This window comes from Manacus candei, unplaced genomic scaffold (genome assembly GCF_025592945.1).
Source record: "Manacus candei isolate 608988 ecotype Guabito, Panama unplaced genomic scaffold, ASM2559294v1 h1tg000088l, whole genome shotgun sequence".
In the NCBI taxonomy this organism is placed as follows: Eukaryota; Metazoa; Chordata; class Aves; order Passeriformes; family Pipridae; genus Manacus; species Manacus candei.
Window position 1 is genome coordinate 3,835,395 of NW_026138136.1, and position 19,733 is coordinate 3,855,127.

General features: G+C 37.7%; 1 protein-coding gene across 1 annotated transcript in view; it reads left to right on the forward strand.

Moving 5' to 3' along the window:
• LOC127482479 (dynein axonemal heavy chain 5-like) overlaps nt 1-19,733 on the forward strand; it is a 158,229-nt gene that overhangs the window by 125,177 nt on the left and 13,319 nt on the right. Inside the window, exons 70-74 of the mRNA XM_051812846.1 lie at nt 384-651; nt 3,774-3,895; nt 4,884-5,231; nt 10,755-10,943; nt 18,478-18,610. Coding sequence (XP_051668806.1) covers nt 384-651; nt 3,774-3,895; nt 4,884-5,231; nt 10,755-10,943; nt 18,478-18,610 — 1,060 coding nt within the window. The remainder of the gene's footprint in view (nt 1-383; nt 652-3,773; nt 3,896-4,883; nt 5,232-10,754; nt 10,944-18,477; nt 18,611-19,733) is intronic.

Below are 19,733 nucleotides of genomic sequence, written 5' to 3' on the forward strand. Positions count from 1 at the left end.
GTATCTGCCCTTCTCAAGATAATCCACATCACAGTAAATAGAATGGTCAGGCAACTATGTTGCTGTGTTTATGTCTTGCTTTATTTGGAAAAATGGGGAAAAGGATAGGAAAATGTTTCTGCTGTCTTATCCCATTGACTTTGTTAGATCAGCAAAAAAAATATTGTGTCCAGTAGGTGTAGTTTTTTTCCAGCAGGTGGAAGATAAAAGGAACTTGAAGTGCTTTACTTTTTTTTTCCTAACTCTGTTTTAATATAATTATTGATAATAATGTTTTTCTTTGTGACACAATGTTACTACACATGGACCTACGGAAGCAATACATCATGTGTATAATCATTCTAAGGAACTACATATAAAAGAAACTTTCTTTTTTATTCTAGAACATTCCATGTCGTGCCATTTCAATGGGTCAGGGCCAGGAAGTCCATGCAAGACACCTGTTAAATCAGTGCATGCAAGATGGAGGATGGCTCCTTCTACAGAACTGCCACCTTGGCTTGGAATTTCTTAGTGAATTAATGGACACCATCACAACAATAGAAACTATTAGTGAAGATTTCAGAACCTGGATCACTACAGAGGCTCACCCAGAGTTTCCTATTAATCTTTTACAGTCCTCCATAAAATTTACCAATGAACCTCCTCAAGGTAGGAAACCATGCCTTTTTGGAGTCTGGGGGCTTGTTTTTCACCCCCCACCCACTAAGTATCCCTATACTTTTTGCAGTGTTTCAGCTAAGTACAGTACTGTTTAAATCAGTCTTGCAATGTGTAAAGCATGATTCTTTTGGGATGAAAATGGATATTTCTTGGTTTTGTAACAGAAATGATAGTGATTTTGTTGTTTGCGTACAATCTGTGGATAATTCCAGGACAGTGGTCCTTTCTTAATTTTAGTACACCCCATCAGTCTTTTCTTTCTGTCCTGTTGATCCCACCCAAGGATGCAGAGTGGAACCAGTCCTGTACTCTATTGGGTGAGGAAAAGGGAGAACTCTCTGAACACCTAACCTCACCCAAAGCTGCAGTATATATCTGTTGCTGTTGCTTCTTGTTATGTCATCTGGAACTGCTGACTGGAGACTGATCCCAGCATCTTTTATTTTGTCCTTTAAGTATTTGTGAGCTGCTACTGAATCACCCCTTAGGCTCCGTCAAGACAGTTAATAACAACTCATAATGGATCTGAATACTAGGGTTCACTTAAGAACTGATGAGATTAGGACTTTTATGCTATTTGCTCAAATTAAACATTCACTCTATCATGCTCCCAGCCTTCTGTAATGCATTCATCTTGACTTTTCTTCCCATCAGAGACTTTGTTGCTGGTCCAGGAAGGTTGAGTAGACAGTAGTGTTGGTTTCACTGTGCAGCTACTTGCAGCTATTAGTCTTGGACATTACTGGCCTACTGGGTATCCCCTGCCATTTGCCTCCATGCATCTCCCTACATCCAGGATCCTTCCCCATTTCCAGGATGCTTCCTCAAACTAGGATGTTTTCTGGGCCTCTAAACCAGTTTTCCTAACCTAAGTAGTTTATATGCAAAAGCACAATGTATGATCTGCATCTTAATTGGCAGTTTGGACTCATGTTTCTGTATTAACTGGAGTGCAAGAAAGACATGAATGGAATGAGTCCAGTGAGAGGGCACAAAGATGCTGAAGGGATTGGAAAATGTGTCATATGAGGAAAGGCCAAGATGATTGTTTAGCCTTGAGGAGAAAAGGGGTATCTTATCAATGCATATAAATATGTGATGGAAATGAGTAAAGAAAACAGTAAGACTCTTCCTAGTGGTGTTAAGTGACGAAAAGAGAGGTGATTGACACAAATGGTTGTCCATGAAATTCCACTTCAGCATCAGAAAAAACTTAACTCACCGTGAGAATGGTGAAATACTGGAACAGCTTGTTCAGTGAGTTTGTAGACTCTACCCTCAAAACCCACATGGACATGGTGCTGAACCACCAGCTGCAGTTGATCCTGCTTCAAGAAGAGCTGTTGTGCAACGTGATATCCAGGGGTCCCTTCCAGTGTCAACTATTTGATGTTATTTTGTGTAATATGAAAACAACCAGCTTTTCTACATAGTCTCTAACCTGTTGCTCTTCTGCTGTTGAATCTCTCCCTCTTACCCAAACTACGCTGCTACATGCAGGCATTCTTCATGTTTGTAGAAGCAACTTATAATCTTGCTTTATATGCTCCCCTATGTATGATAGGGGAGAGTAACTTTGTATTTTGGACTGTAGCAAAAAGGAATCCTCAAGCCTGACACCAACTTTATTTTTGAACTCCCTCATTGTTAACAAACTATGTAATGCATTAACTTGCCCTTTATTTGTATACGTGTTGCCACTGATTTCAGTTGATGATGTCAGTAGGAACTGAGAATTTTTATCCAAGGTCATATTTAAAGCTTCAGACATTTAAAGCTCTTATTTCAGCATTTATCTTCCTTTGAACATTAGTAAGATGTCTACAAAATATTTGGTCTTGTGAAAGACATCCTGTTTCAGCATATGTACTCCATTCTCAAGTTAGTCAGTCTGTCGTTAAAAATTTCTAACTTCTTTCTCTCCTCCCCTCCCCTGTTTGTGTTCAGTGCTCAACATGTTTTTATTGCACTGTGGCCCCCTCCCTATCATTCTAATAGTAACAACCTAGAGCTCCAAGAGGTTATTTTAGAAGTCAAGTTAGAGCCAATTTACAACTTGCATTTAGTGACAGAAATATGTCTGGTGTAAAAATTGAAGTCAGGACAATATACAAACAGTTTTATTTTTCTAGTACTCTCCTGCCACATTGGTAGCACAGTGTGATAAGGCACTTTTGTTTGATTTTGGAACTCTCTTATGATACCCTTATAATATTTGGAAAAGCTATGTGTTTGAATATTGTTTTACAGGATCTTTATGAAGAAGAAAGAAGCAAAAGGACTTCTATTGTGTCATAGGAAGTATGATGACTTGGACAATCTGTTCACTGCACTTGAAATCTGTCCTTTTAGACTTGTGTTAAGCTGGTTAGGTGGAAGATATCATAAGAGGGACCTGATGTCCGTAACTCATACTCGGGTTGTTTGCCAAAGGCAGATAATGCTTAAGTAGCACTGCCTGAAAGCATTTGGGAGTAGTCAGGCTTATGTATTCCGTGGAAGCATAGATTGTATCAGTACCAACTGCCTAAAGCTGTTCCTGGGATATGAGATGTCAGTGCTCAAACAAACCTCCCCAAGTATTAGTATTTCTACTATGAATTTAGGCTCTCATTTCATGATCTTGGTGCCTGTACACCAGCTGGAGAACCTGCATGCAGAATTTTGAGATTTTAATAGGGATCAAATCTGAATAAAATTATCTTAGGTATAACTAAAATCTCATTTTTTAAGTAAATATCAAAACAAACTCTTGGATATTCAGTGCTGTATTTCATATTATATTAGGTGTCTTTCTGATTGCCATATAGTTGCTGAATAGTTATGTTTATATTTCAGTTGTTACTTGTAACATTTAGGATACTATTACTTAATTTTAATTTCTTTCAGACTCCTGAACTGAATTTCGTGTGTTATCTGACTAAAAAAAATGCTATTGAAGTTTGCCTGTTATGACCAGCTGAACAGATAATTGATTCTAAGAGAGTATTTGAAGGCCTAAGTAAGATGATAGTGTAAATCAGAATAGAGAATTATACTTAAAAGATGTTGGACTTATGGGTTTCTTACATTTTTTTCTCATGTATTCCATTTTTATATTTATTTTCTAGGTGTGAAAGCTGGCTTAAAACGAACATACTCGGCTGTTACTCAGGATATGCTAGAAGTGAGCAAAATGCCACAGTGGAAACCTTTGCTATATGCTGTAGCATTTCTTCACTCAACTGTTCAGGTTTAAAAATATATTTCTTTTCTTCTCTCATAAAGTTATGCTTCATTTGTTAATGAACGTTGTTATTAAATGAAAAACATGTTTAAAGGGAAGTCCCCTGTTGGTAAATTAACACAAATAAAATAAGAAAACAACACACCTCTATTACTGCAACTATTTTAGAACTTAAAATTCTACTCATGTTGGTCTTGTACCTCCAACAGAGATGGTATTTCAGAGGGAAAAAAGGGCAATCAACAAGTGATCAATTAGAGTATTCTTCTGTTAAAGTCTTTGGGCATGACTGTGTGATGTCTTTCAACTAACTGGTTTTTTACTAATATTTGAAATCATTAAAGCACATTAAAGAAACTTACAGGTCGGTTTGGAAAACCATAATCCTAAACTGCTGCATTCACAGTGAAAAGGTCTAAGAGGGCGAGTGTAAGTCCTTTCTACTCTGAAACCTGTAGGAGGAGATGTAAGTGGAAGAAGACTTTGGGTCTTGACTTTCAGGAATTTTATTAAAGAAAATGCTTCATAGATTAACCACAACTTTTCATCATTCTATTGATAGATTTTGCAGTATCCTTAATTTATATATGGAGCCTAGCTAATCTAGGTCTATGGCATCCATGCAGTGATACATTGTGGTCCAATGGAAACCTGTCGTGTGCTTTTCTTTGACCCATTACTTCTTTCTTGGTGAAAATTAAAAATTTTTAATTACCAGATTTTTCCCTAAGACCTGCATACTGCCAGCTGAATCTGTAAATGATTCACCAAGAGGCAGTTTTTCCAACTGGGCATCTGCACCATGCAGAGGCAGCAGTGATATGAATATATCTACTCCATATATCTACTCCATAGGAGGACGCTAGGCAATGATCATGGCTAATGAGTTTGGACACCCTTTCCTCAAACAGTAGCATATTTCATATATTCTTCTGCATTTAAGTTTTCTTCAGAATTACTATCAATCAGTCTTTTATCTTTATCTATTTTACAGGAAAGGCGAAAGTTTGGTCCACTGGGCTGGAACATTCCTTATGAATTTAATCAGGCAGACTTCACAGCCAGTGTGCAATTCATTCAGAATCATTTGAGTGATGTGGATATTAAACATGGAGTGAACTGGAGCTGTGTTCGCTATATGCTGGGAGAAGTACAATATGGTGGCCGTGTCACTGATGACTTTGACAAAGCACTGCTGAATACCTATGCAAGAGTGTGGTTTGGAGAGCATATGTTTAGTGAAAAATTTTGTTTCTACAAAGATTATGTTATTCCAAAAGGGAAAACGGTTGAAGACTATCTCCAGTACATAGAGCAATTGCCAGTGATTGATACACCAGAGGTAAAATATTTTAATATATTAAAGGGAACTTTTGTCAAATAAATAACTTAATCAGGTATATTTTTTGGAACCATGTGTGTATAGGTCGAGATTAGCACACCGATCATTGTAGTGGGTATTCAGTGCAAATCTGCTGACCAGGAAGAGGTAGATGAGGCCTTCTTCAAAGAATTGGAAGAAGTCTCATATTCACAGGCCCTGGTCCCATCATGGAGGACTTTTAACAACCCTAATTATCTGCTGGAAGAGTGATACAGCAGGGTTCAAGTGCCATAGGAGATATCTTGAGTGCATTCATGACAACTTTCTGGCACAGATAAATGGATTTCACAAAAACAATGAAAAGATGAGAAGGGAAAATGTGGGACAATTGCTGAATGGGGCAGGAGAACTTCTGAGAAATATGGAAAAGGTTAAATGCCTTCTTGGCCTTTGTCTTTACTAGTAACACTGGACTCCAGGAATCCCAGACCCATGAGATGAAAGGTCCAGAACAAGAAACTTAGCCGGGGTGGTAGAGGATCAGACTGGGGAGCATTGAAACAAAATGAACATCAGTTCAAACAAAATCAACATCAGTTGATGGTACCTAGCTGGGTGATGTCATGTTCAGGTTTTACTGAATACTTTTATGTGGTGATGGTGATTTAAAGAGATTCCTGAAGAATGAAAGATAGCAAATACCTGTCTAATCTTCAAGAAGCAATGAAGAAAGAACTGGGGAACTACAGGCTGGTCAGCCTCACCTCAGTCCCTGGGAAAGTGCTGGAGAAAATCCTCTTGCAAAGCATTTCCAAACATGTGAAGGACAAGCACATGACTGAGAGTAGCCAGCATGGATTTGTGAAGGAGAAATTATACTTAAACAACCTGTTGGTCTTCTACAAGGAAATGACCTGCTTGGTTGATTAGGGAAGAGCTGTGGATATTTTTTAACTCAGCTTTAGCAAGACCTTTGACCTTACCCCCAAAAACAACTTCATAGACAAGCTGACAATGTGTGTGTTAGATAAGTGTCATATGACACGTATCTGCCATATGAGGGAAGGCTGAGAGACCAGGAACTCCTTAGCCAGGAGAAGAGGATGCTCGGGTGGGATGTTATCAATGTATATAAAAACCTGTTGGAATGGTGTAAAGATGGAACCAGAGTCTTTTTGATGATACCCAGTGAAAGGACAAGAGGCAATGGGTATAAGTGAAGCAACAGAAAATTCCATCTGAGAACAAGAGCACACTTTTTTGCAGTGAAGGTGGTCAATCACTGGAAGAGTTTGCCCAGAGAGGTTGTGGAGTCTCAGTCTTTGTAGGCATCGAAATCCCAACTGGACACTGTCTGGACAGCCTGCTCTTGCTGACCCTGCTTCAGCAGGTGCTTTGGATTAGTTGACCCTCAGAGATCCCTACGAAATCGAACTATTTTATGGTTTCACAGTTCCATATAGGATTGAGCAGGAATGAAAACTGAGAAATAATGAAAGTAAAAAAGCCCTATGGTCTCATTTTTCAAGTTATAATTGGGAGATTATTCCATTTTTACAACAGAAGGATAGAGATGCTGCCATGAATTGATGGGATAGGCTGCAGGGTCCTGGTTACAACCACTTTTACATGACTCAACGTGTATACCACAGTGGTCACAGTGGTTGGAGGATGGACTACTTTCTGCTCCCTCTAGTACAGACACACATGATGAAGTTAAAATTGAAATAGAAGTGAATTCTCTGGAAAATTGAAACAGAAGTAAATGCTCTGGATTTCTGTCTCATTTCTATTAAGCTGATAAATGCCATTGGAAATAAGTTCTATTAAAATTAAATAGACTGAACTGAACAGAAAAAACTGATTTTCAGTTACTGATAGTATCCTGGCTGAGAGAGTGAGAAGTTTCCAAGGTCATAAACTAAGCATGAAAAGTTCTGAATCTCTGAAGGTAGTGAAAGCAGAATGTAAAGGTATTTGTGTGTGCAATGATGCACCTTTTCCGAATGAGGGTAAAAGCAGACATGATAATGCACCAGTGGGATCCATTTGAGCCCACCTCATGAAGTGGTTCCTATCAGTGTATGAGGCTTGGCTCTATGAGATTTCTGATGCTACTTTCATGGATCTGCTTTTCTAAGCACTTGGGGACCTAGCTCACAATGCTGCAATGTATTTTTAAAGTGTTTTTTGATGCCTGTAAAAAAATCCGTGTGTATGGTTTGAGATAGGGGAATTTTACCTTTGGCTTTTATGTAAATAGGAGCAAGTCCGGGAATGCAAACATCTTTTTATCCTTCACATTTTTACTCCTTAGGAAGCAAACTGTGACTTTCTTCTCTCATTCCAAAATCTGTCAAAATTACTCATGAAAACTTTTAACCTTTTAATCTCCCAGTCTTCTTCATTTCAGAAAGGATATTGTGCTAGTCTAACCAGTGTATCTTTGTTTCCTCCCCTTTCCAATTTTGGTTAAGAAATGAAGGCTGAAGTGGTCTGCTTGCTGTGTCCTTGCTTTTCTGATGAAATTTTGTCCTCTGAGCAGAATGAACACTGACTTCTGAAGAGGGCTGTGAAACTCGAGTATTGTGTTTGTGTGGCAAAATTTCAGTAGTGGGGGGCTACAGGGATGGCTTCTATGAGAAACTGCCAGAAGCTTCCCCCATATCTGACAGAGCCAATGCCAGATGGCTTGAAGTGGACCCACTGCTGGCCAAGGCTGAGCCCATCAGCAATGGTGGTAGTGCCTCTGGGATAATGTATTCAAGAAGGATAAAAACCTGCACATGAACATTTAGCCAGAGAGAGGAGTGAGAATATGTGCCAGAAACAGCTCTGCAGTCACCAAGATCAGTGAAGAAGGAGGGGCAGGAGGTGTTCCAGGTGCTGGAGCAGAGATTCTCCTGCAGCCCATGGTGCAGCCCATGGTGAGGCAGCTGTCCCCCTCCAGCCCATGGATGTCCATGATGGAGGAGAAATCCATCTGCAGCCTATGGAGGAGCCCATACTGGAGCAGGTGGATGTCTGAAACAGACTGTGATCCTGTGGAAAGTCCGTGATGGAACAGGCTTCTGGCAGGACCTGTAGCCCCCTGGAGAGAGCAGTCCACACTGGAGCAGATTTGCTGGCAGGACTTGGGACCCCAAGGGTGACCCATGCTGGAGCACTCTGTTCCTAAAGGACTGCGCCCCCTGGAAGGATCCACCGTGGAGCAGTTCATGAAGAACTTCAGCCCATGGGAAGGACTAGCACTGGAGAAGTTCATGGAGGACTGTCTTGTGTGGGAGGCATTCCAAACTGGAGCAGGGGAAGAGTATGAGGAGTCCTCCCCCTGAGGAGGAAGGAGTCCACGACAATGTGTGATGAACTCACCACAACTCTTGTTCCCCATTCCCCATCTCCCTATGCCACTGTGGGAGGGAGGAGATAAAGGATTTGGGAATGAAATTAAGTCCGTAAAGAAGGGAACGGTGGGGGAGGGGGGGGGGAGGGAAGGTGTTTTTAGGATTTGGTTTTATTTCTCATAATCCTACTTTGATTTGATTGGTAATAAATTCAGTTAATTTCCCCAAGTTGAGTCTGTTTTGCCTATGACTGTTACTGATGATTGATCTCTCCCAGTCCTTATCTCAGACCATGAACCTTGTGTTATATTGTCTCTGCCCTGTCCAGTTGAGAAGGGGATGATAGAGCATCTTTGGTGGACACCTGGCATCCAGCCAGGGTGAACCCAACTCAGCAACTCCTTGAAAATTACTTTGATTTCAGAGGAGTGTAGAGATTTAGCAATTGGTTTTGAGGATATATAAGGCTAAAAAGCCATGAAAGACAGAATCCAACATCCTCTTTTTAATTTAAATTTCCACAGATTTTGAATCAAAAAGAATAAGATTTGGCTTCTTGATTAATATACAGGACATGCAGAACACTGATCCACCCACTGGTTTCTTTGTTCTTATTTTTTCATACATCACTTGCATAAAATCACATAACCAGAGTTGTCTCCCATGTAACAGCCCTGTCTTTGTTAATATTACACCAGTAGTTGTTAGCCCTTGGACCAGCACTCCAATTTACATTCACAATAGCAGATATTCTTCATGTTCCTAACATGTGTTATAACATTGCCACAAAATCTGCTAGAGCAAAACCAAACAAATAAGCCCTTAATGTGCAAGAGCAAAAGCAGAAAAGTGTATCTTCAAATGTGTTTTTCCTTCCATATAGGATATGAGTGTAATAAAGTGCATTGGTATTTTCACTTTTTACAGCTCAGTATGAGTAAACCACTCATATTCAGTATAAGTAAACCACTATGTGTAAAACATTAAATCCTATCTTGAATCTAATGGCATACTAATTATAGTCACACCTTCTCTCACATGTGGTATTAGGTCTGTACTGTGTTCTTTGTGCTGTTATAAAGATAAGATCCCCAACTGGTCTAAATCAGTGCAGCTTTGCTGGCTTTGGCACCAGTGCAACCACTTATATCCCTGGTCTCTGAGTTTCTAGATTTGCAAGTATAACAATATTACATTGCACTTTTTCTTCTGTTCTCAAAGTATGTAAATACTGGTTTCCAGAAGTGTCTTTTTGTAATGTACCATTTCTAATGTAAAATACGAAAACCTGAAAAATGCGAGAACAGAAGATTGCTTGGTTTTCATGCTCAGTTTGAGGACAAGCTTTCCTCATTGTAGGATCAGTGGTTTGAAGTTTCTAAAAGATAGTTGCTAGCTATAATTAAATGAGGGCTTGTGAAATAAGTCACAGTACATACAATTCCTCCTGGAGGAGAGTTGCAGTTGTCAATCTGACAATTATAGACTTACTGATATTTCAGTGGAAGTTTCTGAGAAAGCTATTATCATTCAGACAAAGGGCAGCTCTGCAGTAATTCTGTGCTAGCTGTATCTGAAATAAAATAATTCAATTTCAGCAGAAGAAGTAAGGAGGGGGAAACTTCAACCAAAATAGTTAAACCATAAAATATCCAAAATATATCACCATCTTTAGGTACTTTATATATGGCACCATGCTACATGCTTATAAGCCTCAGAAACTGAATTAAATGAAACATGTTAGAAATGTCAACTGGTTTGATTATTAGAGGCATCTACTTGAACTGATACAACAGCAATAGACCTGTAGAGACAAAGAACTAGTGGTAAGGGGTCAGTCTCCACATATGGCATGTTTCCAACAAGCTCTAGTCTGAACCACTGGAAAGGAATCTGGAGTACTGCTAGTACTTCACAGCACGATCAATGTGAAGATAATCAAAAGATTAGTTTAAAAAAACCCTCCACTGATATGAATTAAAATGCTAATGGATATGCAACCTATGTAATGTTTCATGTAATTTGGTCCTCAGCCAGTTAAATGGATGCACTTCCACTGACTTGTTCATATCTGTTGTTTTATGGAGCTGAGAATTTTCTTCCTTGTTTATCCATTTTCATGCATTCTTTCATGTATATACTTCTAGAAGAAAAATCACTTTTTTTCCCCCCTATTTTTTTACCGTTTTACTTTAAGGTATTTGGACTTCACCGCAATGCTGATATAACTTACCAGACCAATCTGGCTAATGAGACATTAAGGACAATAGCGAGCATCCAGCCCAAAGACAGCAGTAGTGGAGGAGGGGAAACCCGAGAAGCAGTGGTGCAGCGTCTTGCTGATGAGATGCTAGAGAAGTTGCCTCCAGATTATAACCCTCATGAGGTATGTGCTACTTTATAATACATGTATGCATGTATGTATGTTTATGTTTTACGAGTTTTATCGTGCTTCTTAAATTTAACTGACGTGTTCTAAAAAGCTCTTAAAATTATGCATTGTGTTTTGTAAGACTGTCTTGGTGTATTATCTAAAATATTCCTACATCAGAAACATATATTTCCAATGCCATAGGCCACTTAGTCACGTTAACTCAGAAGAGCCATTAAAGAGTTTAGAAAGTTCTTGCCTTCCTTAGTAGCTTACAGAAGGACCTCGGTGCCTCTTCCTGTGGACTGGTGATCCTATGGTGGGTACAGCATTCAATTTACCTGCTTCTATTATACCACCATGATGAAGAATGGATTTTATCACTGACCTTTCATGCCACAGATTTTTTGGAGTTTAAACCATAAGGAGATATTTGTCCATATTTTCTTGCATTTTTAATTAACACTCTCATTAAGTGGAAAAAATCCAGCATAAAGACTTGCATAGGTTTGTAAGCAGGATCTGCTGTCTTGCCAAGTGTTTCATGAACAGTAAATGTTGAAACCCTCTTATTTCCATGATTTTATTCTTTACAATTTTGTTTTGCACCAGTAGTGCTTTTTTCCCCTCTGCTTGCAGTTCAAGCTTGCAGAGTGTTCAGTATGCAGTATTGCAACTTATTATGCATGCTTTATTTTCTCCTCTGGCCAACTTAGAATGTCCACTTTGGTAACAACTAATAATCTTGGTGCCCTGGCAATATTTCCTGTCTTCTGTTCTACTATTCGTCTAAGATTTAATATGTCTTGTATAAATAGCCACATATGTACTGACATAATTCAACTCAGAACTTCTCTTTTCATTCCCCTGTGGCAAGCTACTTACAGTCTGCAACTTTTTTGGTGAGATTTCCTTACATCTATCTCCATATTGTTATTTTTCCATCTATTCCTGCTTATGTCTGTCTTTTTGTCATTATTGAATGATTCTCTAATTTATTTGTGAATTTGATTAAGAATGGAGTCCGTTTTCTAGTTTTCCTATTATTATTTAATAGTAAATATATATTAGAAATAGCAAATAAAATGAAATCTAGTAAGTGTAATAATTATTACTGATTTAATAAATGTAATAATTTCCACCTTGGATCTACACCTATGATTTAGACCTTGGATTGTTATCAGTCTTCTTCCCTTATCCTTCCTATCAGAGTAAAGATTTTTATGGAGCTAGATTCCTCTAGTTTCATTCAGCTCCTTAAATTTATTTTTTTTCTGTTTCCAGTAGCAGTAAAATACTGAATTCCTGGGTAGCACATGTGCTTTTGCCATGTGTAATATGTGTATTGAGCTAATTTTTTTCAATATATATGGTAAATCTTCCAAAGGAGTATTTCTTTATTCCCTAAGCTGACAACTCTTTTCCTCCTGAAGAATTTTTAGTACTTAGAAAACATCAATAATACTCACTGTGCTTTATATTGTAACCAGAGGGTAGTCTTAACCTCAGGTCTTACCCCTGGGAAACTTGGACAGTGCCTTTTAGTCATGTAAAATACATACTTGTTTAATTCAAATTTCATTTCAAAATGATTTGAACAAATATCTTTTTCTCTGGCATTTCTTCCATTTAATCTTTATCTCATTTGCTCTCATTCCTTCTTGGTTATTCACTCGATTATGCTCAAAAACCACACATAGAGCAGACCTCCCCTTTTCAGTCACTTTCTCAAGTGTCTTAGCTTTGGAGATAACCAGTTATGGAGCCAGGGGCTATAGTTAAGGGCAAAGAGTCTGAAAGGTTTATTTTGGACATTCAACTTCACCCTTAACTTGTCTCTATTTTACTGCTGTATTTGGGTATAATACATACTTTTCCATGTGATTGTATTAAAAAAATCACCAACAACTGTTTTCATTGTTCTTTTACTCTCATCATCAAGAAGTATGACAAGCTTTTATCTTTTCTCGTGATCTGCCAATCATACATGCAGGGTTTTATTTTCTTCTAAGCAATCAATTAGAATTTCTTTGCTTCTGTACAGCTTCTCTTACATCTTCTGTGAGCTTCAATTTGCCTTCTTTTGCCTTCAATTTGCTTGACAGCTGTTCTGTTACGATTCAGCTAAGGAGATTTGAGTTTGTACAGAGGATATCCTGTTGGATCTGCTTTTTCCTTCTGTATTTCTTGTAAATGTATTCTGAGCTCAGGATATTTGTTTCATTCTCTTATCAGCGTGTGTAGATACCACCTCTTTCTGGTGATATCTAGTTTTCTCAGGCTCTGTGCATCTTGATCTGTGAATTACACTTCACTTTGATTAATCATACCACTCTATTTACACGCTTTTTCTTCAGTCCACATTACTGATGGACGACACAGTACTTTTCCACAGAAACATCACTCTGTTTCTGTAATATGATAGTGATTCCTTTACTCTGACTATGTACAGAACATCCTCTGCTTATTTTCCAGAAGTTTATTATTGCTAGTAATGTGTTCCTCTGTATATCTCTTTGGTTGTCTTAGCTGCGCTACAACTTTAGATTTTACTTCTGCAATGTTATGAGATTTGACATTGTTTCTTCCAGTTCCTGATTCTTCAATATTTCTTTCTTCATTTTGCCTAATGAATTTGCTCTTTCTCTCATTCCCTAGATCTTAGAACTTGTTTTGGTCTTTACAAATGCTTTCTTTGTTGAAGGGGAATTTCTGTTTTCTGCCATTACTGCCCAGTTCCACATCTTTGCTGTTGATAATGTACCAGGAGTGTGGCCACCTCTACACAATAAGCAAAAAAATCCTTATCAAATGTGTTTCTTATCTGAAATGTCATTCCATTAATCTAGAACCTCTTAGAAAGGGTGGAGAGGGCTGAAGTGAGCTGTAAAAAAAGCTAAATTTTAAAATGAAAGTTTGCATAAACACCAGACCAGATATCTAAAATCCCAAAAGGAAAAAAATAATATTATGGTCCCTAACATATAAACAAGAATTTCATTAGTCAGAGCAGAAAATAAGGGAGAATTTAGATATTCTCTGAGGGAAGAAGCAATAGAATTTAGCAGAAGCTATAATATGGCAAATGAAATTATGCTTGCAAGTGAAAGGAGTGAAATGGATTGAGTAATTACTTCCTGTGATGTCTGAAAAAAAAAGGGAATGAGATGAATTCTTTTGTTTGTCAATTTAAGTCGACATTTGGTCATTCAGGACATTATTACATACTAGATCAGTTTAGCAATTCTGAAACAAATAAAACTAATATCCTTAATTGTAAGAGACTGAGGGAATGTGTCAGAAAAAGAGTTTCTATGCATGCCTCATTGAATAAGAGCAGTAAAAAGAGAAACATTCATTAGTCCTAGCAGTGCATCTTGGGTTTGCTTTCAGAAGAATACTGTTCTCCAGTAATGCCATGATGTGTTAGTCTTTGAAAATCCACGTATAGAGATACTATCAGTAGAGAAAAAGGAACAAAAAATCTATGAAACAAATGAAGGTGATTAAAAGCAAATTCTCTTTGGGGAAAGTGGTAGGTGCCTTTGCTACCTTTGATCAGTTCTTGTGGCTCCCTTTAGAAGGTATGGAGTGAATTTGCTCGGAGCTAAAACCCCAACAGACCAGGTTAGGGACAGATGGTACTGAAACCAATTATTTGCTGACATTCAGAGCTCTGGATTGTATTTTCTCTTGATACATTGTGGATCCAGAGAAAATGCAGGCTGTCACAGAGAGGCCTTCATTTCTCAGTTATTAGCCTTTGGCAATGACTTCGGTATCAACAACTTTCAAAACAGGGCAACAGTTTTACCCCATGATATATGCTTCCTCTTTTGTTGTGCTCTTGTAATGCTTCTCACCAGTCAAGTAACTTACCCAAAAGACTATAAACAAAATGAGTCACCTTTGCATGCTTTCTCAGACTGCAGTTTGACACAGGTGATGGAAAAGCAAAATAAACTTTCCTCCCGACCTAAAACTGTCCTCATTTTTCTCTAAGTAAGAATTCTGCTTTCATGGCCTTCTTTGCTTCTGGGTCTCGCCTCACAGGTAACAGAGAGATTAGTGGTAAAATGATTAGGTCCAGTCAGTCCACGTGAGTGAAGACAGATGCAAGAATAAATGTCAGCCTGTCACACAGAGAAGTTTACAATGAAAATGATCCTTGCAGCTTGAAAAACAGCTTTCTAGGGAATAGCAAGTAGCAAGGGGCTTTTTCCTTAAATATTTTTTGTAGTATTGATTTTGCCGTAATGTCCGCTATGGCTGTGACATTAGCAAGTATTGCATGGAAAGAGAAGTTCATCTGAGGACCCCAGGCCTTCATTAGATGTTTAATCGAGGAATTTGCCTTGCTCTAACTCTAGTCTGGGCCTGTCAGCTCAATGCCCATTAGTGGTTAAAGTCCCTTAGATTCCCTGAAGCACACCTTTTGGGTTACTTTAATTTGAAGCTATTTTCTGCATATTTCACTGTGTATGTCAAGGAAAGGGTCCTTGGCACCACTTGAAAAGAGCTTTGGCTTGTCCATCTACAGAATGATGGACTTCCCATTTCTGCTGACGAAGAATATAGAAAGTAATTAAGTCTGATTGAAAATAATAGCATTTACTGAAAGCGATAGGCAGTCAGTACTACAGTAACTTGATCAATGGTCATGGCACAAGTTCAGCAACTGCTTTTCTGCTGAATGTCCTATAAGTATGTGGTGACCTGAGGACAGCTAAAAAATGTGCATAGAGGAATCTGACACAGTAGAGATATGCACTGAAAATCATGTAGACAAAACTATTAAGATTATGATTTTAGTAGCCCCTTTCTTAAATCACGTTGTTTTATGTTAGATGACAGCTGTATGCATAATAAAAAGGAGATATTGCAAGTGGGCTTTATGGAATTAGAATATTAATCTCAGAAAGGCTATTTTGGTTAATGAGTTTTGTCTTTTAAGTTTTTTTCTGTGAGTCAGTATCTATCTCTTTATGTCGTAATAAATAGAACACTGAAAGTAAGTCATCTGATTGCTTGAGAAGAATTCTAAAACAAAAGTAGTTAATCATACCTCAGAATATGTACATAAAATGAACCTTAGCAGCAAGATTTCCAAGAAATGCACTATGTTACACCTAGTAAACCTCACTGCAGATCAGGATTGATTTGTATACAATAAGGTAGAAAGTGTGTAATCTTTTTTTTTGTTTTGATATCTGTTTATGTTTGATGCTCCAGACTGAGTGCTCTGAACATATCTAGGATGGATTAGCAAATTTCTGCACTATAGGTATTTTTGTAGGCACATTAAAGTTATACCAGAAGAATGTTTAAACTCTTAGAATTCGCTAGTTAAATTGTACAATTATCAGTACAGTAATATTTTAGAATATTTATTTCATCTTCACTTTGTAGATCCATAAATATCAATATTTTAGAAAATAACCCTTTTAACAACATCTTCCATATAATTTTTTCCTCAAATGGGAGAAATTCTTCCTCTAAATGATCCCCAAAAGGATCACATGCTTTGTAGAGTAGAAAAAAACTCATGTTTCTTATTTAATGGATAAAATGCATGGACTATATTCTTATTAGTAGCATGCACTAGACCACTAAGTATTCTGCGAAAAAGAAATCAAATGTTTCTACTTTTTGGCAAGAGGGAGAATTACCAGTTTCTGTGAATTTTTCAGAAAGCAGTTTTCCCTGGATTTTGTATGGAATAAAATCAGAATATTTCATTGTGTGAATTATCCAAAAAGTTTCTTATCTTAGCTCTAGTCTTGTGGCAGCTGATTTTAGTGTTTTTTTTCTCTTTCACAGCAAGAACGCATTAACTCAGTCTATAAAATGTACTTGTCACACTGCAAAGCATTAGCATAATTGGCTGGCACCTATTTCTTGGACATTCTGTCTGACAAACTCATGGGTCCTTGTGATTAAAATATGATGAATAACCTTGCTGATAGCTGTCTCCCAAGGAGAATAGCAGAGAAAGTTGAGAAAGAGTATTTTATTGGGCTTGGAGTTGAAACTTAAGAATTGGAAATTGTCAAAGCGTTTACATATTTACACTAGTGCTTATAACTACTCAATTGCTATATGATATTTATCTTGCAGAAATTTACTCTTCAGTGTAATAATAAAATCTTTAGTAATGTTTATTATGTGCATATAATGTGTAGTATATATAATAATGTATGCAATAAGATACACGAGTAGATCTGGAAAAATATGGAGAATATCCAGTGAACGTCTGGCCTTGATAGAATAGCACACATTAACCAAATTTTCTTGCTTCTGCTTGGTTGTAGTAGAATTCTGATGACGTTCTGTTCTTTGAAAGATCAAACTTTCTAACTCTTATTTTATTTTTTGTTACTAAGCTCAAAATAGGGTCTTAAATTTTTATTTAAGCAAACTGATCCTGTGGGTCAGCTCTTTTCTGATAAATTAATGGCCATGTATATATATATGGGGATGGGATCTTATTTTACTTTGAGATCTTGCCTTGGTTTGAGAGTCCTCTTGCAGAATTTCATCTGCAGAGGGAATGAGCGACAATGGCAAAGATCAGAGTTCAGGCTACTTCAATATGTAAAATGATGCATGTGGCTGAGTGGTAGCAAATACACAGAGAAGACCACTGGCTTTCTGAAAGCTAAGTATAATGGAGAAAACTACTTGAAAGTCTAAAAAATCAAGAATTCTGGTACTACATGAGGTATAGACACCATGATTTTTGCAGGTGCCATTAAACCCTCTCTCATGTATTGTTATATACAGTGATATCCATGGAATATACAATGTATATCTGAAGTACATTCTATATGCACCATATGCTAAAGCAAGACAGGGAATGCTACTGCTAGTGTTGCTATGATATGTCCTTAAGTAACATAGAAAACTGATTCCATTTTGAAATTTTTCTCTGTTGAATATGAGTGAAACTGTTATCCTTAAACTCTAAGAAGGCCAAAGGCTTCTACTTGCAAAATGCTGCACATAATGGTGTAACAGATTTCTGTGGCATCTGTATTATTTCTGGCAATCTTGCCTCTCTAGTTAAAGTATCCATGAGCATCTTGCCTTATGAACAAGTCACATGCTACTGGAAGTAGCAGTTTTTACATATCCTTGTGCTTGTTAAGTGGAACTCCATTTGTTGTATTATTTCAGCTCAGCAGGGCAAGAAGAGGTGAGAAAGTTCACTTAGCACAATTTGGAAATATGAAGAAGTCACCATCAAACATGCTTTTTTATAGCATGTGGGTTTTTTTATTTTAAGATCTAAGACCCTGCAGCCTAACAAGGACAGAATAAACTGCTGTGTCCCTTCAAAAAGAGGGAACTTTCCCTCCTTAGAATGATGGAGGAGCTCATTTTAGTAAGCTAATGAGTCACAGTGTGCTAAATCTTACAGTTGGCTACAGGACTTGAATGGCCATCTGTTACTAAAAAGTTTCTTTTCTGAAAATATTTTTGCTTTCAAAAATTATTGCATGGGAAACAGGAGATTAGATTTTATAATCATTGTACTATTCTTACTTAGGTGAAAGCCCAACTTCAGAAGATGGGAGCTTTTCAACCCATAAACATATTTCTCCGTCAAGAAATTGACCACATGCAACATGTTATATCAAGAGTTCGAACTACACTGGCTGATCTCAAACTGGCTATTGATGGTAAGTTACAACATTAAAAATCATAATTAATATTTATTACTAACTATATATATATATATGTTTATACTGTATAACTAAATTAATATTTCCCCTCCTTTTCTTCCTTTCTCTTTTGTTCCCTCCCTCCCACAGTTTTTCTCCTTTCCTCTCTATCATATGACTACTAATTCCAGCCCTTAAAACATTCTGATTGCATCTCTAAGGGCACTCCACCTAAGTTTATACTGCATACATGTGCATGCAGTATTGCAGTTCATGTCCCCCAGCACTACCACACTTCTGTGATTCTCTCCAGGATCCCTAAAGAGCACAGAGGAGCTGAATTGCATGATTAGGTCCACAGGTCATGTACCAGAGTCATTTATGAAATTAAGCTGGTCCATAATGATGTAGAACAAGGTAGAAGTGTTGCTGCTAAGTAATTGAGAGAGAGGGAGCTCAGGAGGCAAGGTGGTAAAGACTCTAATTTAAGGTGAGATTTGCAATATTCATGAAACCAAATAGCAGGTCTCTAAATGGAAGCTGAAGTGAGTGGCACTGCCAGTCAAAAGACAGAGATAGGGTTCTTCTTTTAGCTGTTCACAGGAGGCAGGCAACAGCATTCTGTATCCCTCAGAGACAAGAGTATTTGGCTGAAAGTGAACAATGGTGAATGTAGTAAAAAAAATCAAGAGCACAGACAACTAGAAGCAGATGGAAAATTTGAGCAGAAAAGGAGTGAGGAAAAAGAAGGGATGATGATGTTACCGTCTGCTTTTTGTTTTCACTTCCCATTTTGCTCATCTGCAAGAGCTGAAATATCCAGGAAAGAAAGTATACTGTTGCTCAGCCAAGTTTCTTGAATTAAAAATAAATTAAAATGAAGCAGCAATGCTTTGGTTCCACTGGTTAAGATCTCACAGAAGTCTGCTGTTCTATAGCAGAGAGGCAGAAAATATCTGAGACAGCAAACTGTCCCTACAGGAAGCAGGTTGGAATGCCTCAAAACTTGTTCCTTATAATATAGGTGATGGAAGTACTTCGATCTGTCTTACTGGCATTTTCCAGTCTTTTGACGGTATCTTTCATGAAGGGAGATTTTTTTTAATTTGTACTTTTGTTACATAAGAATCAAAAGGGATTT